Source organism: Leptonychotes weddellii, chromosome 7, assembly GCF_054177405.1.
Source record: "Leptonychotes weddellii isolate Sample4059 chromosome 7, ASM5417740v2, whole genome shotgun sequence".
Taxonomy (NCBI): domain Eukaryota; kingdom Metazoa; phylum Chordata; class Mammalia; order Carnivora; family Phocidae; genus Leptonychotes; species Leptonychotes weddellii.
The window spans coordinates 111,407,525-111,434,151 of record NC_138375.1 but is presented as its reverse complement, the minus strand read 5'-3'; the positions used below and the strand labels follow the sequence as shown (position 1 = coordinate 111,434,151).

At 44.7% G+C, this 26,627-nt stretch overlaps 1 protein-coding gene across 5 annotated transcripts in view; it reads right to left on the bottom strand.

The window, feature by feature from the left end:
- The window catches only part of SIL1 (SIL1 nucleotide exchange factor), a 209,739-nt gene that overhangs the window by 161,479 nt on the left and 21,633 nt on the right, over nucleotides 1-26,627 (bottom strand). Inside the window, exon 2 of one of the 5 annotated variants that reach the window (XM_081825718.1) lies at nucleotides 20,932-21,030. The exons of the other annotated variants lie outside the window; for them this stretch is intronic. Coding sequence (XP_081681844.1) covers nucleotides 20,932-20,933 — 2 coding nt within the window. The 5' untranslated portion in view covers nucleotides 20,934-21,030. The remainder of the gene's footprint in view (nucleotides 1-20,931; nucleotides 21,031-26,627) is intronic. 5 annotated transcript variants of the gene reach the window in all.

Sequence of the window (26,627 nt, the reverse complement as noted above, 5' to 3'; positions counted from 1 at the left end):
GAGTGAGTTCACCACACAGCATTAGTTCTAGACAGGTGCCTGACCGTGCCTGGCTGTGTTGAGGGTGGCTGGGTGAGGATGAACAAGGAGCAGAAGCTTCCACATCAGGAGTGAACAGGTTGGGGCGCCTGGGTGGCTCAGTCGTTAAGCATCTGCCTTCGGCTCAGGTCATGATCCCAGGGTCCTGGGATTGAGCCCCACATCGGGCTCCCTGCTCAGCAGGGAGCCTGCTTCTCCCTCTCCCTCTGTCTACCACTCTGCCTACTTGTGCTCTCTATCAAATAAATAAATAAAATATTTTAAAAAAAAAAGAGTGAACAGGTTGGAAAGGCCCGGGGAGATGGGTCCCAAGAACATACAATGTTCCCTGGAGATTCCTATAATTCCCCATACCTTTCTTAATCCGCAGCCTTGCCTGTGGGAAAAAGGAGAGTCAAAAATGGGAGTGGAGTGCATTATTGGGAAACATACCGTAAGAGAAAACAAAGCCTATCCCCAAAGCAACAGGTTTCCCTTCCCTGCATGAAGAGTGTTCATGTCTACACGGATGGACACACACACACACACACACACACACACACACACACACAGTTAAACACTCCCTTCTCACAGCCAGGGAAAAGCACTGGAATTGATGCTGGGGAAAAAGATGAGGAGGAAGAGATAAATGAGAATGAATTAGTCAAGGGCAAAGAAGACAAATGAGCAGGAGGAGGAAATACAGAAGAGACTGAGGCAAAAGAGGTTGGGAGCAGCTGATCCACACACAGCAGCTTCCCCACCTCCCGGAGTGGGAAGCGGAGTGGGGGGCGCGAGAGAAATGGCAGCTCCCACAGGGATCCCAGCCGCCTCCGTCTCCCGCACACACACTCACGCCCTCAGAAGCATTTTATGCCAATACTAAGGATGAGTGATCGATTCGTAAATAGATCCTTCATCTCCCCCCAATAGTTCCACATGGACTGCACACCTGACCTATTTATTGCCTCCATATATTTCCCCATGAAACACAAAGAGAGAGAACATGTTGCGGGGAGGAGGTGCCAGGGGACAGAGCTAGGAGAAGTGAGGCTGGGAGAAAGGAATGAGACAGTTTCCCAAGCTTTGCAGGGGTACCCTAACAGCATGGGGAATGGTGTCCTGCGTCCTGCTAAGGCCTGGCCTGCAGCCATGTCAACCTGGGCTTGGGCCTTATTCAAGTAGCAGCAGGTGGAGAACATGCAGGCACAATTTTCTCTGGGCTTTATGCTCAAAGTGAGGTGAGCAGGGTCAGGGTAGGAAGAGGGGAAGGGGAAGTGGCACACAGCTATGTTTTACCAGGACGGCTCACAACACAACCAGGGACTTGGGCAGCAACAGCAGCAGCAAGAGAAAACCTTGTTACACTGACGTAAGTAAAGCCAAAGTCATGGCATCCCTTTGAGGCACAGTTGGCACACTCGGCCTGAGGTCAGTGCCCTTCCCAAACCTTCCCAAACCCTACTTGCCACCCACTAACCCTGGATTTGCTTCATCCCCTGCCCCTACACACACTATAGAACAAATCTTCCCTTCATCCTTGGCTCTCACTGGAGCACAGAGCAACATCTTTACATTCACAGTCTTCTGACTTAAACCACCACCACTCGGTCTGGGAAAGGAAATATATTTCAATGTTCTACCAGTAACTCTTTCCTTAGGTATCCTTGGGCTTTGGGACAAAAAGATAATTAGGACTTGAAATGCCCATTTTTTTCTCCTATCAAAACTGGCCATCAGTAGGCTGCACCTCTACTTAAATGGAGGTTGGATGCTCTCAGCAATCTGTATTTTCAGCTTACTGTATTGTACAGCTTACAGGAGTAGATGCTTCGGGCATGGGTGGGACGAGGCCTTTGGACTCACCAGCCCTTGCCTTTCTTGATGCCTCATGTCCTCTATTCCATTCAGACAGAACTGGGGTAAAGGACTAGGCCCTGGATAAAAAAATAAATAAAAATTTAAAAAAACCATCATCCCATAACTTTTATCTTCTCTAAAGACAGGAAAACAAAAGAATGTGATGAGGATGGCAAAGAGCCAACAGAGGAAGGCGAAGTGGGACTGCTGGATCTCTGAAAGCTTCTTACATGGCTGGCTGGCCCCATGGACAATGGTTGCTCTCATCTCAGGGCCAGAGCACAAGGAGAACAGGAAAAGGTCACAAGTGTCCTGGGCAGACAGGAGCACCTCAGCAAGCTACCTGGGAGCACTCTGAACTCCATCTCAGAAAATGCTCACATTCATAACCTACAGTGTATGTCCATGTATTTGTTTCCCCAAATCTAGAAGTGAAAGGACAAGAATTCCCACTTCCATCTTAAAAGAAGGGAACTTGAGCAAAGAGATAAAAACACTGGATAGAAAGTACAGTATATGAATTTAGCGTCAGAATGACCTAAGGCCAGTTCTTAGCTCTGTCAATTCCTAGCTATGTGATCTTGAACACAACTGTACTAGGCCTCAGTTTCTCCATCTGTAAAATGGGCATAATAAGAGCTCCCACTTCAAAGAGTGTTAGGGAGGATTAAATAAATATACGGAAAGTGCTTAATAAAGCATCTGGCACCTACTTATCATTAGAGTAGGGATGATGACTAGCTCTTGGACCCACAGGCCATCAGGGCCAGGCCAGGCACCCTGGAACCACTCTCCAGAGCTCTGCCTTCTGCAGGATCAACACATCCTTTAGCTGACCCTATACCTCAAACTTTAGGACAAAAGCCTTTTGTTGGGTATCTACTCCCAGGAGGTGAAGGAAACAGATGGGACAACTACCCCCGCTCAGCTGAAAATGGAGAGACGAAAGCCAGTTTTCTGTTGAGCCCCTAGGCAGACCCAGCGCACTCAGTGAGCTTCCCAGAATACAAGTGTCCAGAGAGCCAGGCCACCATAGTGTAGAACTGCCGGCTGTAAGAACAGCTGTGAAACAAACTTCTGCTTTCCAGACTGAAGGTTAGAGGATGAGCTCTTCCTACAGACACACATTCATTACTATTTATGGGTTGCACAAACTCATACACACACACACACACACACACACACACACAGTCACTCACCTCTACACAAACAGAAACTCGCTGCCTAATCTGAGCAAATATGAAGCTGAAGAAACAATGCAAAAAGGACACTAAAAGGACAGCCCTGACAAGAGAAAACAATGTGCAAAGGCGTAGGAAAAGAAATGGATTTTTAAAGAAAAATTTAAAGGACAAGAGAAATAAGTTTGCAACAGTCAGGCAAACAGGCTCTTTCCCCCTAAGACATAAACTAAACAGAAAGTCAGGAGGTAAACAGCAATTAAATCCAAAGAGCCTTTGGACAGCAAAAGAAAAGTGGCTTCCAATCCCAGCCCAGCCTGGGTAACTGGCTGGGAGGCTGGACAGGGAACATCCTTAACCACTGACCATTTGTGTAATGGGGACAATAGCTGTCCCCAGTATTGAAGCCATGCCTAGGGCCAAGTAAATGGAGACTGTTCTCAACAGACCCACGGTACCCAAGAAGGAAAGTGATTAGAGGAGGCTGTTGAAGGAAGAAGGTTCACAAGAGACCTAAGCTTCTGCCTCAACAAAAAGCTGCAAAGCCAAAATCCACTCGTACAGCCTTCAAAAGAGAGCCCTTTCCAGTGGCAATGTAAGGACAGGTGCTGGCCCCGCCAAAGAGCACATGGAGCCAAGAAGGACTCCAGAAGCCCAGCAGGGACTGAAGCAACATGGGATGGGATGAAAGAGGAAGGAAGCATTCCTGACCCCTTCTCAATACTCTATACTCCAAAAGGTTAGGGGCATGACCAATTCCATCCCTATTCTAGTAGGGAAGAAAGATCTTCAAGAAGGTAGCTAAGCATATTAGCAAAAAACTGCAATCTCACAGACAAAAGACAGTAGCTCCAGCTAAAAGAAATGAAGTGACAAGCAAAAAAGAGAGCAAAAGCAAAAGGGACAAAGCAAACAGGAGCCCAGCCTAGACCTCTTCAGCCCTATGCTATTCAACCACAGGCTTCAATAAATCTGAATGCCAGAAGGGAATTTAAGATTCAATCTTCATTTGCACTGCTAAAGATCTAAAAGACATAGCAGGCACTCACTCACTACATAAAGAATAACCAGGGGATGCCTGGGTGGCTCAGTCAGTTAGGCTCAGGTCATGATTCCAGGGTGCTGGAATCCTGCTTCTCCCTCTGCCTGCCGTTCCCCCTGCTTGTGCTCTCTCTGACAAATAAATAAATAAAATCTTAAAAAAAAGAAAAAAAAAAAGAATAACCAGGGTTCAATGCCTTTAGGCCTGGAGCTTGTCAGTAGATCCAGGAAGGCTCTGGCAACTTCACACCTGTCAAAGACAAAGAGGTAGAGAAGGCTAGAGCAGGGTCAGAACTTTGATGCCATTACCACAGAGATAATAAGCAAAGCAACAAGAATAGAGTCCCTGTCTTAGGGAGAAACCCAGAGAGAAAGGAACAACGAGCATGAATAATCTTCAAGTCATGGCTGGAGTTTAGGAAAAGAAAGCAAAGCAAGCAAGGCTATCAAACAAGGAACGACAACAATAGTGCAGAATCAAATAGGTCAAGAGAGGAGAGAGTCCTGAGAAAATCAAGTTATAGGCAACGACGTCAAGAGATCAATCCGAATGAGGATGAAAAAAGCCACTGGATTTGGTGATGAGGCAGCCAGAGGGCCCTGCAAAAGAGGGCACACGTGAGAAGAAATAGAGGCACATAAGTAGAATCCTCTGAAAGCTTGAGTGGGTCCACTGAAGTTTGGAGATTTGGGGCCACTTCTCTAAATCCAATTTTTTCAATATTATCACTCAAGTCTTAATGATAACAGAGAAAAAATTGACTCCAATGGTCAGGTCTTACAGATGGATCCTCCAATGCCATACAAAGGTTCCTACGGTGGTGTAGAACTACCCCCTCCAACACACATGTCCTCAGGATAGTGACAGGCACAGTCACACCCGCAAAAGGACCGGGCAGGGAAGTAAACCTTCAAGAACAAACTCCCATTAGACACAACTCCACCTTCTCTGAGCTCTCAGCCATGCCTCAGACTGCTCAGAAGCTTTAGTCCTTGCACTTTGTAATATGAGATAGAGAGAAATACCCCAATGACACCAAATCCCCTAGGAATCAAATGCACTATCTGGGCCATCCACAGGAAAATAAATTCTGTCTCATAGTAATTATAGTCAACATTTATAAAGCGCTTGCTATGTTCCAAGCAAAGTTCTGAGCTCATTCACTCTTCTCAACAACTCTCTGACAGCGTTCTAATATGCTCCTCATTCAGCCCATGAAGGGACTGAAATTCAGAAAGGTTAAATAACTTGCCCGAGTTCATGCAGCCAGAGAGTGGTAGTCAAGAATCAAAGCCAGTTGGCCCGGAACCCATCCTCTTTCCACAGGCCATGCTGCCTTTCCAGTGGTCTATGAATCAGCCACAGAAACTGGACTCAGTTTACTTATTCTACAACAGTGTGAATACAAAGGCACACATTTTGTGTCAGGCACACATTAAATGAGCCTACTGGGGGGGCACCTGGGTGGCTCAGCTGGTTAAGCGACTGCCTTCAGCTCAGGTCATGATCCCAGGGTCCTGGGATCGAGTCCCACATCAGGCTCCCCCTGCTCTGCAGGGAGCCTGCTTCTCCCTCTGCCTCTGCCTGCCACTCCCCTGCTTGTGCTCTCTCTCTGTCAAATAAATAAATAAAATCTTTAAAAAAAAAAAAAGAGCCTACTGGGGCCTCTTGTGGAAAGACACACTGCTACCATGTCCAAGCTTTTCTCTCTCTCTCTCTCTTCTCTCTCTCTCTCTCTCTCACACACACACACACACACACACACACACGTATGTTTTGATTGGTGAATGCCCTTAGCACAGCCCAGCCCACAAATGAGGCACAGACATTCAAGAGGAAGAACACCCTGGACTCAAACTGCAGCCAGATCCCTGGCACTCTGTGTGACTTGACTTATTAACCTCCCATTATGTAGGGTTCCCAACTGAACAGGAAGGACAAATATAGTTGCTCTCCAACCCCAAGCACTCCCCTCATATATACCCAACTGTCTGGCAAGAACTCAGCAGAGGGGAGGGGCAACTATATTGGCCAAGATGATATCCAAGCTCATTTCCAACTAGTCTGTGATCATGTGATCATCTAGGGAACACTGAGGACAGGATTACCTCTTCATAGCAGAAGAAAATGGAGCCCAAAAATGTGAATGTCGTTTGCCTAAGCACACCAGTAAGTGACCAGGTGAGTTAGAGAAATATCCCCGACCAGCTCACTGTACTTTCCTCTAGGCCCTAGATTACAAACTCAGCAAAGCATGGGCAAGGAGACCTATTCCTTATACTTGCTCCCTGACCCTGCCTGAGGTCCTAAGAGTGATGGGCCTGTGTCTGATAAAAGCAAGGGGGTACTAGAAGCTCTACTCTACTCCATCTCCACTCCGGTGTAATGAAAAGAATGTGGGCTCTGGATTTCGACCCCGGTCTCCTAGATTAGTTGCAGGACTTTGGGCTAGCTGTTTAACCTCTCCAGGTTTCAACTCCTTCGTCTACCAAAGGACTTGATAGTAACTACTTTACTTTGTAGAATGGTTGTCAGTATTAAGTGAGACGTTACAAAGCATATAGCACAGTGCCTGACACAAAATGAGGGCTCAAGAAGCTTGTAGCTCTCATTAACAACCATTCTGAGAGAAAATTCTGAGCCAAGGACAGGATAAACGAAAGGAGTGAGAGCTTCATTCTCTTACAGAATTGTCTTGTGTTCTGACAGCCAACTCTCTCCTTGGAACTCAGTTTCCCTGAGCCACAGGCCTGCCTACACATCTGGACTATACTCTAGGTGGCTACACAGGCATTTCCACAGAAACCTCAGCATTGCTGGCTGGCTCTCCATCAATGCCCACTAAAGAAATGACTGAGAATGGCCACTTCAGGGGCGGCCTGAGTCGCTCAGTTGGTTAAGCGTCTGCCTTCAGCTCAGGTCACGATCCCAAGGTCCTGGGATTGAGCCCCACATTGAGCAGGGAGCCTACTTCTCCCTCTCCCTCTGCCTGCCGCTCCCCTTGTTTGTGCTTTCTGTCAAATAAATAAATAAAATCTTAAAAAAAAAAAAAAAAGAATGGTCACTTCCTGGTGACTCAGACCTGTCTCCAAACTCCAATACCTCTAAGGGGACAATAGGGAGGGCAGGAATAGCTGGGGCGAATTCAGCAGACCTAGACTGCTTGGACCACCCTAGATAGGGTCAGCTGGCGTCCAGAAAGTAAGGCGCCACATCCTCCTTCTTCCCTCCCCTCTAAAATAATAAATGGATCTCCTGACAGTAGGCACAATGGGTTTTCTCAATAGCCTGCTCCGAAAGAATACCAAGGACTTTCACACACTCATCCACATAAAACCTGGGGCAGAATCTGAGTTCATCTTTCCTTTGCCCTGCTGCCTCCAAGCTTCCAGAGAAGGTCAGGTCCTCATAGTGAGATGATGATAGGAAGGAAGGTAGGACTTCCAGTCCATAGCTCTAAATGGACCATCTGCAAATCAATAAGTACACCAACCCTTATTCTGTGCTAGCCACTCTGGCACTTTGGAGTATAAGCATTCAGCATTCACACTTTAGAAATAGGTACCTCACAAAGATATTTTACCATTAGCCTCAGTCTCCGGAGCACATGGAGCACCATACTATAGAACAGAACATACAAAAGATACCATCACGAGGGCGCCTGGGTGGCTCAGTTGGTTAAGCGACTGCCTTCAGCTCAGGTCATGATCCTGGAGTCCCGGGATCGAGTCCCACATCGGGCTCCCTGCTCAGCGGGGGTCTGCTTCTCCCTCTGACCCTCTTCCCTCTCGTGCTCTCTGTCTCTCATTCTCTCTCTCTCAAATAAATAAATAAAATCTTTAAAAAAAAAAAAAAAAAGATACCATCACTGTCCTCAGATGGTTGATGTCCCATCCACGATTAGTGGGTAACAAGGCCTTCCACAAATGAGTTTCAGATGGTACAATCATCAAAAAGAAAGCCCTCTTAAGAAATCTGGTCCAAGAAAATGGATACTGTTCTAGGTAACTTGAGACACAAACTACAACTTTGAAATGATGAGAGGAGTAACAATTAGGTTCTTCCTTAAACTAATTCAGGAGCCCCAAGAAAACAGCATTAACTTACAGAAACAATTAGTGCAGCATGAGGACAGGTCACCAAGCATGGAACTCGCTACTATCATGTTGGCATTGACTATGTCTTCCAGGTAAATCAGCAACTGAAGCATCATATTTTATTTTTAACAGGCCTTAGAGTCCAAGACTATTTATAATCCCAGATCCCTAAAAACTTGAAAGAGGGATGAATTTTAAAATGTACACATTTACATACGTGGGCAGAAACACAAAAATCAGATGCCTCTCAACACAGCTCAGGGACCCATAACTCATGGCTTTCACAATCCCACCTAACACCCAAAGAAAATCCAGGCGCCTTCTCCAAGAGATGGTGGGAGGCTGGGTAGATAGCCAAGAAACAAAGAAACCTAAACTCAGCACTTGGCAGGACCATTAAGGAGCAGAGGATTTTAAATGCATTGTTTCTGACTCTAAATATGTCTACATTTATTACCAATTTGGGATCAGAAACTACATTTAGTTCTGCCGTGACCACGCACTAAAAATATTAAGCAGAGTATTGCCTAGGAAACATCAGTCTTCCCTGCTGCGACAGCCCCATTTCAGAGCCGACTCTGCCATGGTCCCAGGGCTCCCCATCCTGGGCTTCACCAGCAGAAATGCCACTGTCCTGCTAAAGCCTCCCTTGCTTTTTAGAAGGCAATGATAGGAGCTGGGGCTAGGAACTACACAACCTCGTCATCTTAAGGCTGTTACAAGGCCAATGAGATCCCATTTCATAGGCCTGTAACAACTAAAACCCACCAGACTGGGAGCTCTGTAAGGGTAGGGACAATTGTCCACTGCTGTATCCTCACTGCCCATCATTGTGCCTGGCACTCAAAAATATCTGTTGATTGAATAAAATCAACAATCTAAAAACGGGTCATCTGGGGGGTGCCCGGGTGGCTCAGTTGGTTAGTGGCTGCCTTTGGCTCAGGTCGTGATCCCAGCATCCTGGGATCCAGCCCCACATTGGACACCCTGCTCAGCGAGGAGTCTGCTTCTCCCTCCCCTGCTCTTGTGCTCTCGCTTGCTCACTATCTCTCTCTCTCTCTCCCTCTCAAATAAATAAAATCTTTTTTTTTTTAATTTAAAAGGGGTCATCTGGGGTGCCTCAGTGGCTCCATTGGTTAGGTGTCGGATTTTGGCTCAAGTCATGATCTCAGGGTCCTGGGATAGAGCCCCGCGTCCAGCTCCCTGCTCAGCGAGGAGTCACTGCCCCTCTCCCTCTGCCCCTCCCTATGCTAGTGCATGCTCTCGCTCTCTCTCTCAAATAAATAAAATCTTTAAAAGGGGGAGGTCATCTGGAACAGCACAATGGAAAACAGTGTTGTCGTTAAACAGGTGAAAACGTTTTTTAAATAGGTGAACATCTGGACAGTGATGAGACACAAAATGATACACAAAAACAGGTATGTATTTTTGAGCAGAATCAGAATATAATAGCACACACATATGAATTACTACTTTGAAAAAGAGTATGTGTGACCACCTCTATGATCAGATACGAAATCAGAATATGGGAAGCTATGCTCAATGGAGTGTTTCTTCCTGAAACATTAGCTACGTGAGAAAACATTTAAAATAAGTATTATTTTCGGGGTGCCTGGGTGGCTCAGTTGGTTAAGCGTCTGACTCTCGGTTTCAGCTCAGGTCATGATCTCATGGGTTGTGAGATGGAGCTTGGCATCCAGCTCCATGCTCAGCGGGCAGTCTGCTTGAAGATTCTCTCCCTCTGCCCCTCCCCCCACTTGTGTGTGTGCATGCATGCATGCGTGTACACACTCTCTCTCAAATCAATAAATCTTTAAAAAATAAATAAATATTATTTTCAACATAGAACCCACTCCCTTGTCTGTTGACTTGATCTGGTCCTTGGGATTGCTCAGAGGCCTTGCTCTTGTTTGGCAAGCCCAAGTACAGACCATCCGTTCATCAGCCCAAAGAAAGAGTACAAGGGCAAAGCTGGAATCTTAAAGTCCAACTTATCAACTTGACCCTGTTTGCCAGGGTACCTGCCAGTGTGCATCATCAGTATGAATGGCTCACTAGACAGGTGGCCAAGATGGAGGTGTTAAAGACAAAAGAATATGTAAAAGATGACCTGGCCCAGCTTCAAGGCCAGAGTTTCAAATAAGTACCATCATGCCACAGAGCCTAGGGCCTACTAGCCAGCAAAGTGACTGTTAAGAAAGGTAGCAGTATACCAATCCTTCCAAATATTAAAAAAAAAATACAAGGAAAGGGAACACTTCTGAACTCATTCTGAGTCCAGAATTATCGTGACGCCAAAGCAAGACAAGGACACTACAAGAAAACTACAGACCAATATCCCATATGAATATATATGCAAAGATCCTCAAAAGAATACTAGGAAGCCAAATTGAGCAGCATATTAAAAAGGACTGTATAACATGATTGAGTAGTATTTATCCCGGGAATAAAAGGGTGGTTCAACAAGTAAAAATTAATCCATTTACTACATGCTGATAAAATAAAGGGAGGGGAAAAAAAACCCAAAACCATGATCATCTCAATTGATACCCAGAAAGCATTTAACAAAATCCAACATTCTTCCATACTAAAAACACTCAATAAACCAGGAAGAGAGCTTTAACATAATATAGGTCATATATGAAGAGGGTCATGTATGAAGAACCCACAGCTAACATCAATGATGAAAAGTTGCAAGTTTTTCCCAAGATTAGGAACAATGTAAGGATGCTTGCTTGTGTCATTTATATTCAACATTAATACTGAAAGTTCTAGCCAAAACAATTAGACAAGAAAAATAAAAGGTATCCATATTGGAAAAAAACATATAAACTGGATTCCATCAAATTTTAAAAATGTCTGTGCCTCAACACTAGCAAAAGAATGAAAAGAAAACCCACAGAATGGGAGCAAATATTTGCAAGTCACATATCTGATAAGGGTTTAATTTCCACAATACATAAACAACTCCTACAACTCAAAAACAGAAAGACAACCCAATTTAAAAACTGGCAAAGAAATATACAAAGAAGGTATTTCTCCAGAGAAGATACACAATGGCCAATAAGCACATGAAATGGTGCTTATTATCAGTCGTGGTTACTGAAAGGCAAATCAAAGCCACAATGAAATACCATCTGACACCTATTACGATGACAATGATTTTTAAAAAAAGGAAAACAACTACTGGCAAAGATGTGGAAAAGTGGTACATTGCCAGAGGGCATGTAAAAATGGTGCAGCTACTGTGGAAAACTTTGGCAGTTTTTCAAAAAGCTACAGAGAATTCTATGACCCAGCAATTCCACTCCCAGGTATATACCTAAAGAGCTGAAAACAGGGACTCAAAAAGGTATTTGCATGTCACTGTTGCCAAAAGGTGGAAACAACCCAAGTATTCACCAAGAGATGGATAGATTTTTTAATAGATTTTTTTTAATGTGGCATATACATAAATGGATTCTTCAGTCATACAATGGAATTCTGAAGTTGTGAAGCATGCTACAATATGGACGAACGTTAAAAATATTATGCTAAGTGAAATAAGCCAAACACAAAAGGACAAATATTGTGTAATTCCACTAATATAAAGTATCTACAATAGGCAAATTAAGACATGAAAGTAGCTCAGAGGTCACGGGGCTAGGGGAGGAGATAGGAAATGGGAAGTTATTGCTTACTGGGTTCAGAGCTTCTGTCTGGGATGATAAAAAAAGAGTTAGAAGTAGATAGTGGAAATGGTTGTACAATACTGTGAATGTAATTAATGCTGCTGAATTATACACTTAAAAAATGGTTAAAATGGCAAATTTCATGGTATATATATTTTACCACACTGAAAAAGAATTTAAGACTGCTCACAAGTTGGTAACTGCTGAAACTGGACAATGGGTACATGGGTACATTCATTACACTATTCTCTCTTCTAAAATTTAAAAAGCAAAAATGGTGTTTTCTGTACTTTTTTCTGGTAAGTATTTTTGGTCAAGGTAAAGAAGCCCCCTTCTATTTCTAAACAGCTATTTTTATCATGAATGGGTGTTATATTTTACCATGTGTGTTTTTTACATCTACTAAGATGATCACACAGTTTTTTCCCTTTAGCCTATTATTATAGCAAATTTTGTGTGAAGATCTCCTAATGTGAAATCACCCTTGCATACCTGGGATAAAACCAACTTAAGTCAGATGATCATTTTTATATCCTGCTGGGTTTGATTTGCCATAGTTTGCTGGTCCTCCCATAATTCTCTGTGCGGCCATCCTAAGACCCACCAAACTGTACTGTAAATATGAACTCCCTGAGGGCAAAGACTCCTTCTTCATTCACTGTTCCATCCTTAGCTAGTCCAAGGTCTAGGCCACGGCAAGCAGGTGATAAAAGTATGGCTGATAAATAACTAAATAAATGAAAAGAGTAGGTGGAGAGATGAACAGGTGAGCAGATGAACACCTTAATCCAGAATACTGACATCCACCTAGGCAGGTGTGCAGAGCAGATTTTTCAGGCAGGGAGCCCTTGCAGGCATTCACCAACCACTCCATAGAGCTGTTTTCTCTGTGGGCAACTCAGTTCGTCTGCAGCCCTGTAAGCTGAACCCCAGTCCTAAATTCTCATCTCCCCATTTTCCCTCATTACCCAGTGAACAACATTCCAAAGTTCAGTGCCTGCTTTCACCCAACAGGATGCAGCCCTCATTATATCAAAGCACACCCCAAAGGTTAGATTCTGCGCTGAGATTAAGGGGGAATGTGGCATTAGATTCAAGCTTAAAAGTGTTCCTCCCAATCTCAGAGTTTATTCCCAACAATCAAAATGGCCTCATCCCAACCCTGACTGGAAAAGCAAAAGCCCATCCCATTAACAATTCACTGCATCAGCAGCACAGAGGAGGAGAGCAATCAGCAAGGGAAACAGCTGAATTATTTCAGCAGCTGTAAATTATGTGTTCTCTCTTCCTCTCCTCCTCCAAGTCCGTGCTCAACTGTGCCCCACGCCTCCACACTGAACTTGGGTTTGTCAAGTATCTACGTCAACTACAGTAACCAAACTTGAGTTCAAGAAGCAATATTAAAAAGCACTAATTAACTGATATTTAAATAACTGTGTTTAATGTCAACAAAATCACACCTTAAACATCTCCTAGTCTATTAGTTACTTAATTAAATTCCTTAAAATCCTTGGACACTGGCACAGAGCACACTGCCTGAGGGGAGCTATTCCCAGGCCCTGGCCTTGGCAGGCTGTAGAAGAGGAGGGGCCCATACCCTGGGGAAGAAATGCCAGGAGATCCCAGTTTCCTTCTAGAGTCTCCTAATGAGGTGGCTTTTTTCATAGCTCCACTTGATCTCCATAGGGGATCAAGAACATGACAAACACATTCTGAGCATGGAAAATAGCCAATCCAGGCCACAATTTATTTTTTAGTGTATTTAAAAATACACACATACACACACATAAACCCAAGAGAGACACTTCTCCCATCTGGTATCTGCTCTTCTTAAGAGCGGTGCATCACAAGATATTCAAGCATGTGTACAAAGGGGATACAACAGGATTTGTGACAGCAGGTAGGGTCAGGGGGCTCTGCAAGATGCCACCAACCAAATCCCAGCCTGCCAGGAGTCATCAGCCTGCAACTGACAGGGGTATACTCAGCCAAGAGCGGCATCCTAGACTGGAGCCTGCAAGGGGACTCTAGGTTCCAGTGAATGAGCTCGTGATGGGGATGCCAATGGGACCGCAGGAAGTCTCTCCTGCCACAGTAGGCTCCATGGGGACAACTTGCCAGCTAGCCTTATCATAGCACCAGGTTTGTTAAAAGGGGGTGACATGCCAGCCACCTACCCAGGTAAACATATCTTAGAAACAATCGGTCTCACAATGGGCCTCAAGGCAGAGCACATTTGGTCAAGGATCAGTACGCATTTGGAGACCACCTTTGGTGCAGCAGGTGCTGTGAACCCAATTCCACTGGATCAGACAGTATCACTTAAGAGCATCAAAGGTGTGAGTGATGCCAAGTAGCCCTCCATTGCCCCACCCTTACAGCAGAGGCCCTAGTTCTTCCTAATTTCCTTACAAAACTACCACCTCACCTCCAGGTTGGCCTTACTTTTTTGTCTCTGTTACTCAGGACCTTCCCTACACCTTCTTCAATTTTGCCTGAAGAGTCTGCCTTGCCACAGAGTAGGAGGCAATTCTTTCCAATTATTCCTTCCTGTCTCTCACTGCTCAGGGATTCCTCTTGTGGCAGCTCTCCTTAGAACAGCCACTGCAGCCCCTGGTAATGCCAACAGAAAAAGCTTGGTTGATATTACAGGCTCTTACCCTGAAAGGCAACCACTCCCATAAATAACTAGGCACAGCCCTGGGTTCAGAGAAGCCAGATGTTTGGGTTGCCACTCACAAAAATGTGGAGAGCATCCAGAAAAACAGAAAAGCACTAAGCCCACAGAGCCCAGACATGCTGTTCACTTACTACCTGCAGTTTCTCACCCACACCAAATCCATTTCAACCTCAGATGAGCAGTTAACAGCCCCACCAATCCAGAAAAATATTTTTACAAGACCTTGTTCACTCTCCCATATAGGAGAGCTACCAAAAGAGCAAGATTTTGTGCACCATGAAAAGATGAAGGAATCCTTACCACCTACTAAGAAACATATATCCAGTTGCCACCACTTCCAACAAGCCGATTATTCATCCTTCAACACCTATGTATTGAGACCCGCTGCAACCCAGCCATGGGCCAAGTGCTAGAGATACAAAGGCTAAGTAAATCGAGGTCCTGTCCTCTAGGAGCCCTCGAGATGGGCAATGGAGATGGAGGAGTCCATCAGTCGTTATAGTAAGTACTGGGTTGAAAGAGCCCACACAGAGGTGGCTGGATGGCTCGGAGGAAGGAGAGAACAGATACCTTCATCGAGACACAGAGGGTCAGAAAGGACTTCCTGGAATAGGTAAGCTTTAAAGATGAAAAGAGTAAAAGGAATCAGCCAAACAATGAGAAAGGCATCCCAAGCAGAGGCAAGAGGGTTTTTTGAAGACCTGGAGGCATGAAACTAGGAGCATGCATTTATTTCAACAACAGCAGGAGCAAAGGGCTTATGGCAGGTGGCATCAAGACATACAAGAACTCTCTCTGCCAGACAGGTCAGGTGAGTTTCAAACACATAGCTCATTGCACTGTCTTGGCAAACCTCTGGCATCTGAAGAACTGCCCGCAATGAAAGGGAGATTAGAAAGGCAAAAAGGAGACCTGCTATATGCCTGCTAAGATAGGATAAGAGGGTCACCATTGTTTGTGAACTCTGCTTATGAACTCATTCCTTTGCCTTGCAGTTCAGTGGTTTGTTAGCTCTTCCAAATTCGCAGCATCTATTAATAGAAAGAGCCAGTCAACAGAATCTGGATTTGGGCTGTATTACTCCCCACAGTGGCCTAAAACCCCAGTAGATAACTGGAACAGGAAAGCAGCTTGAGAATCTAGGCAGTGTTTGTGCCACCTCTCCCTGAAGGATACGCCTACTTTCCTCTCCTCTTGTATGTTTCATATTCAGCAAGTTCATAGCTAAGCTCATGCTCTTGCCCCAACGCTCCTGATCCTCTCAGGTTGCCTAGCTCTACTGCAGAAGCCAGAAACCCAAGAGGCTCTCCTCAATACCTCCCTCTCCTTCCCCCCACCCCCACTGCCCTGCCCATCCATCACCAGCCACAGTCAATTTCATCTACTCTTTCCCTTCCTGCGCACCTGCCCAAATTGCTATAGCCACCCCCCACCTCTCAGGTGAGGGCCACCCAAGCAGGCTTTCAGTGAAACCAGAATGAAGCCAGGTAGCACAATGAGGAAGCAGAAGACACACAGCTTTACTTCATCTCTTATTTGCTCAGCCCAAGGTTTCTGGAGTACCCAAAATCCAGTCTCCGAGTTCCTCTGAAAGGCTCTCAATAAAAGCCACTTTCTTTTATTGGAATCACACTCAGGGAGCCCATTCAATCACAGTAACAAGCTGGAACGTGGGCTGCAGGGAGGATTTGGTGCCTTGCCTGAATCCTCTGGAGATGCCAATGCATTGGGAGCCCAGAGCCCAAAGCCAGACCCATGATTATGAGAATCAAATCGCAGGGGATGCAAGCTTGACTCTCCGCAACCCCACCCCTCACAGTACATGGAGACATCCTTATGGGGACAGCCACTGAACTCAAGAGTCTTTACCCCTACTGCCTCTACCATCCTCCCTCGCCACAAGGGAAGCCATTTCCTTCCACCAAAGTAAGCAGATGGAAGAAGGCAATTTTCAGGAGGATGATGTGGGTGTCCACAGTAGCCTAGAAATCAATTTCCCAAAATAAAGGACAAAACAGGTTATTAAAGAAGAAGAGATCTAGCCATGCCTCTCAGCCTCAACTCAGTGGAAACTTCCCTTCACTACATTCCCTACCAATGGCCTTCATATCTGTCAAGAAGGAAAAATGTATGTTGAATGAATGAACAAATGGATGATGGAAGGAACAAATAGCAGGCTAAGGAGCTGGAGGGAGGGGGCAGCACGAACGAAGGACCTGCTCAAAACCAACTGTTCATTCATTCTGTCTCCAAGCACTTACTATGTACTCCGTACCTGTGCAGAGTGCTGTGAACACACAGGCATGCACAAGCTATGAAAGAGAAACGGCGCAGGGAGAAAAGCACTCTCCTTTATCTCCCTGGGATGGCATATTTCCGAATACGATTTTAACAGCACCTCCTGTTTTCCTGACATTAAAGCCATGCCTAACGGCACGTACACAAATAAAAACTTCACTTTTTATTGTATCCAGTACTTTGGGGCCTGGTGCTTTCTTTTCTGAGGAAAAACCCGTCATTCATCTCCTTGATTAAAAATTGATTTAATTTGGCTTTCATTAGGTAGGTACAAGGGGAAAACGTACAGATTCACAAAGATAATTCGCCCAGCAACAGGACTGTGATGAGCTCTGGCGACTGCACAGTTGGGTCCCAACCCACCTCGGATGAAAGACAATTAAAAAGCTCACAACGTGGGCTCCAGCCAAAAGGAATTATCTCCCCACAAGCGTCCAGCCAGATTTTTGGTTAATATAAAAATTTTCAAAAGGAAAGGAAAGGAAACCCCAAGGATATTTAACATACAACTTAGAATTTCTACATTTTTCAAATTCCCCTGCAGGGAGAAAAGGCAAAGAGATCTTTATTTTTCACTCCTACTTCTCAAAACTTATCCATTATTTGACATTGTCATAAAAATTTTCAATTTGTTGAGCACACAGAGCAGAGGACTGTGCAGTGGCTGAGGAACTGCAAGCTGCTGTGAAGAGGCTGAGGTGAGAGCAGGAACAGCTGCAGAAGCCGTAGGAGCTGTGGTCCTTAACACTGTCCGCTCTGCAACCGAGCCGTGGGCTCCGAGCCTGAGATCAAACACTAGGGACTCAGGCCTGTGGCAGGTGAACTACCTCTCCACCACACTTCAGGCTCCAGAACTCAGGGATTTAAAGCAAATGGGCAGGCTTCGCTGCAGTGTCAAAGGATCGTGGGGTAAAACGTCAGCAAATTACAAGTACACACCTTGATTAAATGTTAGATGGATTATTCTATAGCCAGAGCATGAACATGATCTTATACCCTCATCTGCTTGAAACCATTCAATAGTTTTCCAGGGCCCTCAGGATCAAGGCCAAATTCCACACGCAGGCTGTCCACCATCGAGCCAGGATCAACATCTCCAGCTTTATCTCTTTCCTCTCCCTGTCTACGGTTAGCTCTATGGAACTTTTTTTCCAGTGCTCTAAGACATCTTGTTTCCCACCTCCAGGCCTTTGCACACGTCATTCCCTCTGCTTGGAATTCTGTTTCCCCTCGTCTTTATGTGGCAAATTCCTACCATCCTAAAAAGCTTCCTCCTCACTCTGAAAGACACTTCCTCCAGGAGGCTGTCACTGACCCTCTCCACTGGACAGAATGCATGCTGCGACAGCACCCATACTCCCCTGGATCACAGCACTTACTACACTTACAGTATGGTTGTCCTAAGCATCTTAACAACAGGGACCATGTCCACTCTGCACAGCTCACTTGGCACTTGACACAGGAGAAATGTTTAGTAAATTCTTACAGGATGATTTAGATTCCATGTCAGGCTCACTTCTCAGTTCTATCCTAATTCACCCCCCTACACCCCAGCCAGTTATGTGCTCATCTCCCCTACACCCCAACCTCAACCTCTCACATTTCAGTCCTTAATGAATGGCTCACCCAGGCCTTAACCTCACGCATGTTCATCAATCATCTGGGCAGCACATGCTATGTGCTGGACACAGTGTCAAGTAACCAAGATAAAGATGACCAAGCCACTTCTCCTACCTTCTAGGAGAAGAAAAGGCATATAAACAAATAATTGCCACATGGTAATGACAAGTATCATAATGCAGAGAAACATGGGGTTGAGGGAGGGTAGGGAAGATTTCAGCCATTCTACCCACTGTTCCCTCCCCTCCCCAACCCATGTTCAGACTAACTACTCTCTCTCTCTCTCTCTCTCCTCATGCTCACAGAAATCTCCAGCACTCTTTCCCTGGATACCTAGCCCAGATCAATATTCTCTAAGCTGGGCTCTCATTTAGCTCCAGATTAATTCAAATCCTTTTTGGCTTCTGCTTTCTCACCTTCTTCAGTTCTTTTCCCCCAGCATGTCACTCACATACATCCCTGCCTCTGCCCTAACCTGAACCAACTTGTCGAAACCACTATTTTTCCATCTCCTCCCTCGACTGATCACTTGACATTTATGAAACATCTGCACTTACACGAACATACATAGCAGTCCCTGTCTACAATGAAAAGAAAAGGGGACTCACAAGGCCCCACAAAATACCAGAAAAAATTAAACCATCCTCAACACAGCCTTCTCCTTCTACTGCTTCCTCTTGCAGATCCAAGTGCTAGGGCATCATGACCTTCACGAGGATGCACCCAATTGTGTTACATTTCCAGGGAGGTTACAGCACCCTTAATCCACGAGCCCCCGGGCCTGCCCTTTCAGTCTCTCTGCATGCTAAGGTCACTCTATTTAGCCACACATTCACTTAAATCAACACGTCCTGAGCGTCCCCGTGAGCCAAAAACCACATTGCTCATAGTGCTGTGCATAATGTCTTGTACATAGCACATACTCAGTTAATGTCTATCATTGAATCTCTGAAAAGAAAAAACCAGATGAGCCTCCCCTGCCCCTTGCCCAGGAATACCCCTGTGCAAAAAATATTCTGCCCTGCAGCCTGAGGTCAGAGACCTCTGCCCTCCCTGCCCCACCCCTCCAGCAAAAAAGCCTCTTACTCATTTAAGCCCAGACCAGGGAGACCTTCACCCCAGCTAAGAAGATGCTGACACAGCCCTCCTATCAGTGTGCCAAGAGAGCCAGAGAAACCCGTGTTGTAAAACACCCTTTTAATCAAGTGACTTGTCTCCAGTTAGTGTAGATTTAGGGAAAAATTTTCTCAAGAAACGAGTAATAAATGGAGGGGAAGAAAAGAACAGAAATTAATGAACATAGTAATTATCCCCTGAAGTTGCAAATCAGAACAATTCCTCACTTGAAGACAAGTATGAAAAACAAGATTAAAATGCTTCAGGGATGTGTTCGTGAAACAGCAGGCAATAGAACAGATAAAATGTATTTACGGTACCTCACTGGGGACATGTACCTTTTGGCTAATTGCTATCAGATACTAAATGCCACTGTAAAAATAATATTCTTCCATGCTTCATTATGGAGTTACAATTATCCATGGGAAAGCAGCAATAGAGCAAACTATAATGAATGGTAACTGGAATAATTCCAGGGTCCAGTCTTCTACCCAAGTGTCTGGCACAAGTGGGTCTAAGAGCCAGGTTATATACTCTCCTCTCTTAATCTGCTAGGGCTACCATAACGAAACACCATAGACTGGGTAGCCTAAACAACAGAAATTTATTTTCTCACAGGTATAGAGCCTAGAAATCCAAGATCAAGTTCTGGCCTATTTGGTTTCTACCTAGAGTTCTCTTCCTGCCTTGTACATAGCCACCTTCTCCCTACGTCCTCACATGGCTCTCTTTTCTTCTCTGTACCCAGGCACTGAGGAGAAAGAGCTCTCTGGTGTTTCTTCTTCTAAGGACCTTAATTCTATCAGAGCCCCACCTTTTGTGACCTGATTTAATGTTACTTTCTTACTCCAAATACTGCCACAGTAGGAGTTACAATTTCAACAAAGGAATTTTGAGGGGACACTAACACCCCCCTGAAGTGTGAGGCCTGTTCCCACACACCAGCTCATTCACTGAAAAAGGAAAAGGGAGGAGTAGCTAAGAGAGTGGCCTTGAGGAAAAATAGAGGACTGGGTAAAAAACTGGCCTTGGGGATATACCTGCTGACTTGGGGGTGATGGCCAAAGATCCTAGGGATCCTAGGGCTCTGAGGGCCACGATGGGTGTTGGGGCGGGAGGGGAGGGGGACGTCGCAAGTCAAATACACTCTTAAGAAACTATTCCTCTCTCTTTCACAGAAGATAGCTAACAATAATAGTAATGTTTAACAGTAATGAAGAACATATATGGATATAATAACAGTAGGTGCCAAGTATTTGGCATGCAAGGTCTCATTTAAGCCTCATGGAAATGAGGTAAAGAATACATGATTAGCATTTTTATTTTACAGGTAAAGAAACAAACTTACATTGGTCAAAGTCACTTGCCAAGGTCACCCAGTGCTGCAGGCAGACTAACAGCCCTCCAAAGAGATCAGGTCCTAAGGCCTGGAACCTGTAAATTTTACCTTTTAAGGAAAAAAGGTATTTGCAGATGTGATTAAGGATCTTAAACCGATTATCCTGGATTATCAGACAGGCCCTAAATACAATCACAATGTCCTTATATGACATAGGCAGAGGGAGATTTGACACAGTCACAGAAGAGAAGGTGATGTAAAGGCACAACAGAGATTTGAAGAAGCTGAAATTGAAGTTGAGAGTCATATGAACACAAGCCCGGGAATGCCAGCAGCCACCAGCAGCTGGAAAAAGCGAGGAACAGACTCTGCCTTAAAACCTCTGGAGAGCCTACAGCCCTGCCAACACCTTAATTTCAGCCCAGTGGTATTGACTTTAGACTTCTGGCCTCCAGAACTAGGAGAGAATAGATCTCTGCTGTTCTAAGCCACCATGTTTGTGTTAATTTGTTATAGCAGCCACAGGAAACTAATACACCCAGTTAGGAGAGGCAAAGACAGGGTCCAAACCTGGGACCTGGTGACTCCAGGTCTGCACTCTCAAGCCCTGTGCTTTGCTCCTTTTCTGCACACAGCCTCACCAAGCCAGACCTATGCTCTGTCTGATGGGTGACCCCGTCAAGACTTGAAGTAATTAGCACTGACAGCTCCTGGCTACAGGGCCCCCAGACAAGTCTCTCTCTTCCCCCATATCAAAGGAAAGGCTTATCAGAGGCCCAACCATTATCTTGGTGTTATAATTATCAGGTAGGGAGTGAAACAGCCCATATTCCAAAATCCTGATGAGAAAGCACACCAAACTTTCTAATAAAGGCTTTCATCTAATCTGTTTGCACTTGACTGTTTTGCATAACACCAAGCTCCTAATCTCTGTTGCTCTACTCCATCCAGCCCACAATTTATTCTTTCCCCGTACAGACACATTTGGGAAGGAGTTATCAGCTCCAAGTAGTTCAGTTTCCCCCCTACCCCTGTTCACCACCTGATGACTTCCAGGAACACAGAGAAAAGTAGTGAGTTATACTGAACTCCTCTCTCTAAGCCCTTGGGGTAAATGCTGGTATAAACGCGCTGGCCCAGAGGTGCCTCAAGTTAACCAATCCTGGAATTAACAAGCAAGCTAATAAACACATTGTCAGGGCAAAGGTACAGCAACCCAAAATGCACTTTTTGAACCTATCCTGACAAGTATGGTTCAGCTTTATTTATTTATAACACTTCAAAGTGCAGGTAGTAAAACACAGCAGTGTGCTTTGTAAAAATAATGATGTCTCGGTGGGCACCTGGGTGGCTCAGATGGTTAAGCGTCTGCCTTCGGCTCAGGTCATGATCTCAGGGTCCTGGGATCGAGTCCCGCATCGGGCTCCCTGCTCCTCGGGAGCCTGCTTCTCCCTCTGCCTGCCTCCCTCTCTCTCTCTCTCTCTCTCTGTCTGTCATGAATAAATAAATAAAATCTTTGGAAAAAAAAAATAATGATGTCTCGGTAATGGAGGATGTTTGTGGCTGATGAGGTTATTCAATCTTTGCTGAGGAGCCATTACGCAGTTAGGGTTTCTAGGAGAACAATCAACTTGGTGGATTAGCAAAGAGAAGACTCGGGACTTACTAAGGTAGTGAAACAAGAGGTAACTCATTTGCGGACCCAGAGTTCTCCCACTCTTGTTTTTGCTAGATGATTTTTTTCCCCTCTCCCTCAACCCCTTATCTTCCTTCAAGGTTCTTTAAGCAACGTCCTACCTTCTTTTCTCTTGCCAAGAAGGTTCCATCTGATTTTCCATACCTAACAACCAAATGTTATTTCCATACCAAATAACAACCATACCTAATACTCAGGGGAGTATTTACTCACTATATATTGGGCACACAACAACCGTATGCCATAGGTATCATCTTTATCCCCCTATTACAGATGAGGACGCTGCGGCTCAGAGGGATTAAATCATTTTTCAAGATCAGAGAGCTAAACAGTGGCAGAGCCAGAATTACAAAATACATCTAACTCCAAAGCCAAGCTCTTAACAACATCAGACTCATACGACATCAATGCATCAGATGAATTGGTGGCCTACTACCGTCACCTAGGAAAGACCTTAAAGAGACAAATCTACTATCTTTTGCCTAAGCTTCTGAGTGCTCAGAAAGACTAGCAAATATGCTCTTAAAATCATCCACAAAATTTCCTTCATTGCTTATTTCTCAGAATCATCTAGAAAAAACAGTCAGTCCCAAGGAATCCTTGGGGGGAATATGAATCAACTTGGAAATGAAAGCAAGCTTACCCCTTCCCCAGATGAACCAAAACTCCAAGGTTTAGTAGTACCTGAAGGCAGTCCACCTCTGCTCTCTCTACCTGTTTGAGACTCAGCAGGCAGTCACCAACAACATCTTCATTCCACCACCAGGGGAATAATGGAAAGTCCTCACATTTTGGGAAGAAAACCAAAAAGCGTAATAATGCAAAAAGGGAAGGATTAAGTAAGAAGAGAACAAAGCTTCAATTCCTATTCATCATGTATCAGCAGGTTCTGGTTTTTTAAGCTTATTAAAATATTCTGGCTCCAAATTAGTTTTCTTTGCCTAGTCGTAATTAACTGCTTTAGCTCCCTTCAAATGGGCCCCCAAAGATGTTGAAAAATGTAACTGAAAGGTCAACTTGTTCCATGGGAACTGCAGGGAGACTCCCTTACATCCTGCTCTGAAATGCTATTTTGTTACTTCATCGGATAAAACCCCAGAATTAATCATGGTAAAGAGTTCTCCATTTCATTTCCCCTGGCAACAGGACTCACTGGGGCCAGGCAGGCAGTGGAAAAGAAAGATGGTACCAAAACGAAAAAAGCCCCATTTTCTCAGGTAGCAGCACATGCACAAAACAGGCTCCCAAATTCTGCCCAAATCGCTGAGCTAGTACTGACCATCAAATTGCAAAGCTGCCTGTCACTGGAGGTAACACTGTCTGTTCTGACAGGTGAGAGTTCAGCAGGATGCCACGAGATTAGGTTCGGGAACAGCAAAGAGAGGGAATGGAGAAGGAATGTAAACCATAAATTAGGGCTGGAAGTCCTGATGCTTCTCCTGCTAAGAGCTGGCAAGGAAAGGCTGAATCAACTTTCTAGAAAGGTAAGACCATGAAAGGGGATGTTAAAATAAATTGAGAGAGAAAAAGGAAAAAGATCAGAGAAGAGAAGGAGTCTTACTGCACCAGGTTTGCAATGTGTCGGCGTTCAGAGCTAAAGCTTGGTGTAGCAGGTTCTTTAAGGTTTATTTTAAGAGCTTTGAGGCCTTTTGGGGAAAAAAAAAAAAAGAAGAAGAAGAAAGAAAACTTCCCTATTTCTACCTTTCACAAAGTCTCCAGAGTTTCGCTGTAATGGAAGGCATTTACATGAAACAGGATGAATTCCTAGAGGAGCGTCCATTCCTAAGAAAATGAATGTGTTCACATGTGTGCACGTGTGTTTAAGAGAGCAGAAACATTTGAGAGCTATTTCCATAGCAGTCCATTATTTCTTTTGTTATCTGAGTACAGCTCACACACCATGTTCCATTACTTCCAGGTGTATAATGTGATTCAACAAGTGTAGCTACCACCTGTCACCACACAATGCTGTTACAGTATCATTGACTGTATTCCCTATGCTGTGCCTTTTACACCCAGGACTTAATCATTCCATAAAAGGAAGCCTGTATCTCCCATTCCCCTTCACCCATTTTGCCCACTCCCCCCCTTCCTTCCAGCAACCATCAATTTTCTGTATTTATAGGGCTATAGCAGTCTGTTATTTTCTGGGATGCACAGGTGAAGAATATGGGGGCAGGGCTGCAAGGCCTGATGCTCCAAATCCATGTGAACACACAAAGACTGACAATTGGTTTTGAAGACGTTCTCACTCAGGATTTAGGAAGAGAAAAATCAATGCAAATCAAAATAAAGAGATGCAAGTTTGTTTACTTGTTAACCAAAAGTAAGTTAATTAACTAATTATTTAAACAGCCTGACTAGGCATCAGAGAAACTTAGGCCATCAACACCCATGAATGTCAGGTGCATCTTCAATTTGGGGACTCACTGGCTAATCCACCTTTAAATGATACCGAATTACAGAGGACAACCAAAACGGGCTGTGAGAGTATAAAGGGCATTTTGCCCACCCCAACCACATTTCTACAATCAGAGAGACATGTTCTAGCCTGGCAGGTGGAAGAGATGGAACCTAGCATGCTACCTACAACTCTGGCCATAAGAAAAGTGGGAAACATTCTGAGAGCAAATACTCTTCTGAATAAGAATTGTAGAAACACCACCAAGGCAAAGAAACAGAGCACAGGGAAAAAGACGAAAGGAATAGGGATTATCAATTAGCCCAGAAAAGAGGGGAGGTGAAAGAATTAAGAAGAGGCTTAATAATTTTTGAGCCCAGGGGCACCTGGGTGGCTCAGTTGGTTAAGCGACTGCCTTCGGCTCAGGTCATGATCCTGGAGTCCCGGGATCGAGTCCCATATCGGGCTCCCTGCTCAGCAGGGGGTCTGCTTCTCCCTCTGCCCTCTTCCCTCTCGTGCTGTCTCTCATTCTCTCTCTCTCAAATAAATAAATAAAATCTTAAAAAAAATAAAAAAATAATAATAATAATTTTTGAGCCCAGAGAAAGTTGGTCGCGAGAGCCACTGTTTTACTACCTTCTGGTACCAAAATCTTCAGAAACCTATCTTGCTGGTTTATAGCTGAAATTCCTGCTGTAAGGGGGGTTGGGAGTTTCACTAAAAATGAACTTCTAAAGAAGTGTAAACAGAAATTAAAGATTACCCCAGATGGATAGAGGATGGTAACTACAGCACGTTAAGACACTGACTCTATGGCACAAAGTGTGACTCTTGATCTCGGAGTCATAAGTTCCAGCCCTATGTTGGGTGTAGAGATTACTTAAAAATAAATCTTTTTATTTAAGATTTTATTTATTTATTTGAGAGAGAGAGAGAGTGAGAGCAGGAACACAAGCAGGGGGAGTGGGAGAGGGAGAAGCAGGCTTCCCGCCGAGTAGGGAGCCCGATGCGGGGCTCGATCCCAGGACCCTGGGACCACGACCCGAGCCGAAGGCAGACTCTTAACAACTGAGCCACCCAGGCGCCCCAAAAATAAAATCTTAAAAAAAAAAAGACTCTGACTTTAAGGTAGTTGCCAGAGTGACCAAATACCCTGAGTTAACCACAAGGCTAAGTCCTTCAAAGGAGGAAAATAAGCAAGGACACAGCTGACAAGGAGGCTGTCACAGGGTCTTTTCTTTGAGAGCTTCATCAATGCGGAAAAGTCAACAATACCTAAGACAGGTTAAGATAACCACGTGCTTAGAGGCAGCTTTAGGTGGGAGAAAGGGACCTTGGAAATGAGTAAAGACTAGTACCTACAGAGCTCCAGTTCTCAATGCACACAAAACCTTTTAAGCAATATAAGCCCATTCCTGCTGGCTCACCCTGCTCCAGACACCCTCTCCTGCTCATATCCATGTCTGGGACTTTATTCTCTCAATTCAAGACCAAGTCTTTGAGGACTAATCACATTTAGGACCCAAACATTTACAAAGGTGGCTGGAGTTCCACCTCTTCCTGAGCAACCACCACCGCCCCCCCCCACCTCCAGTTCCCTAGGTTACA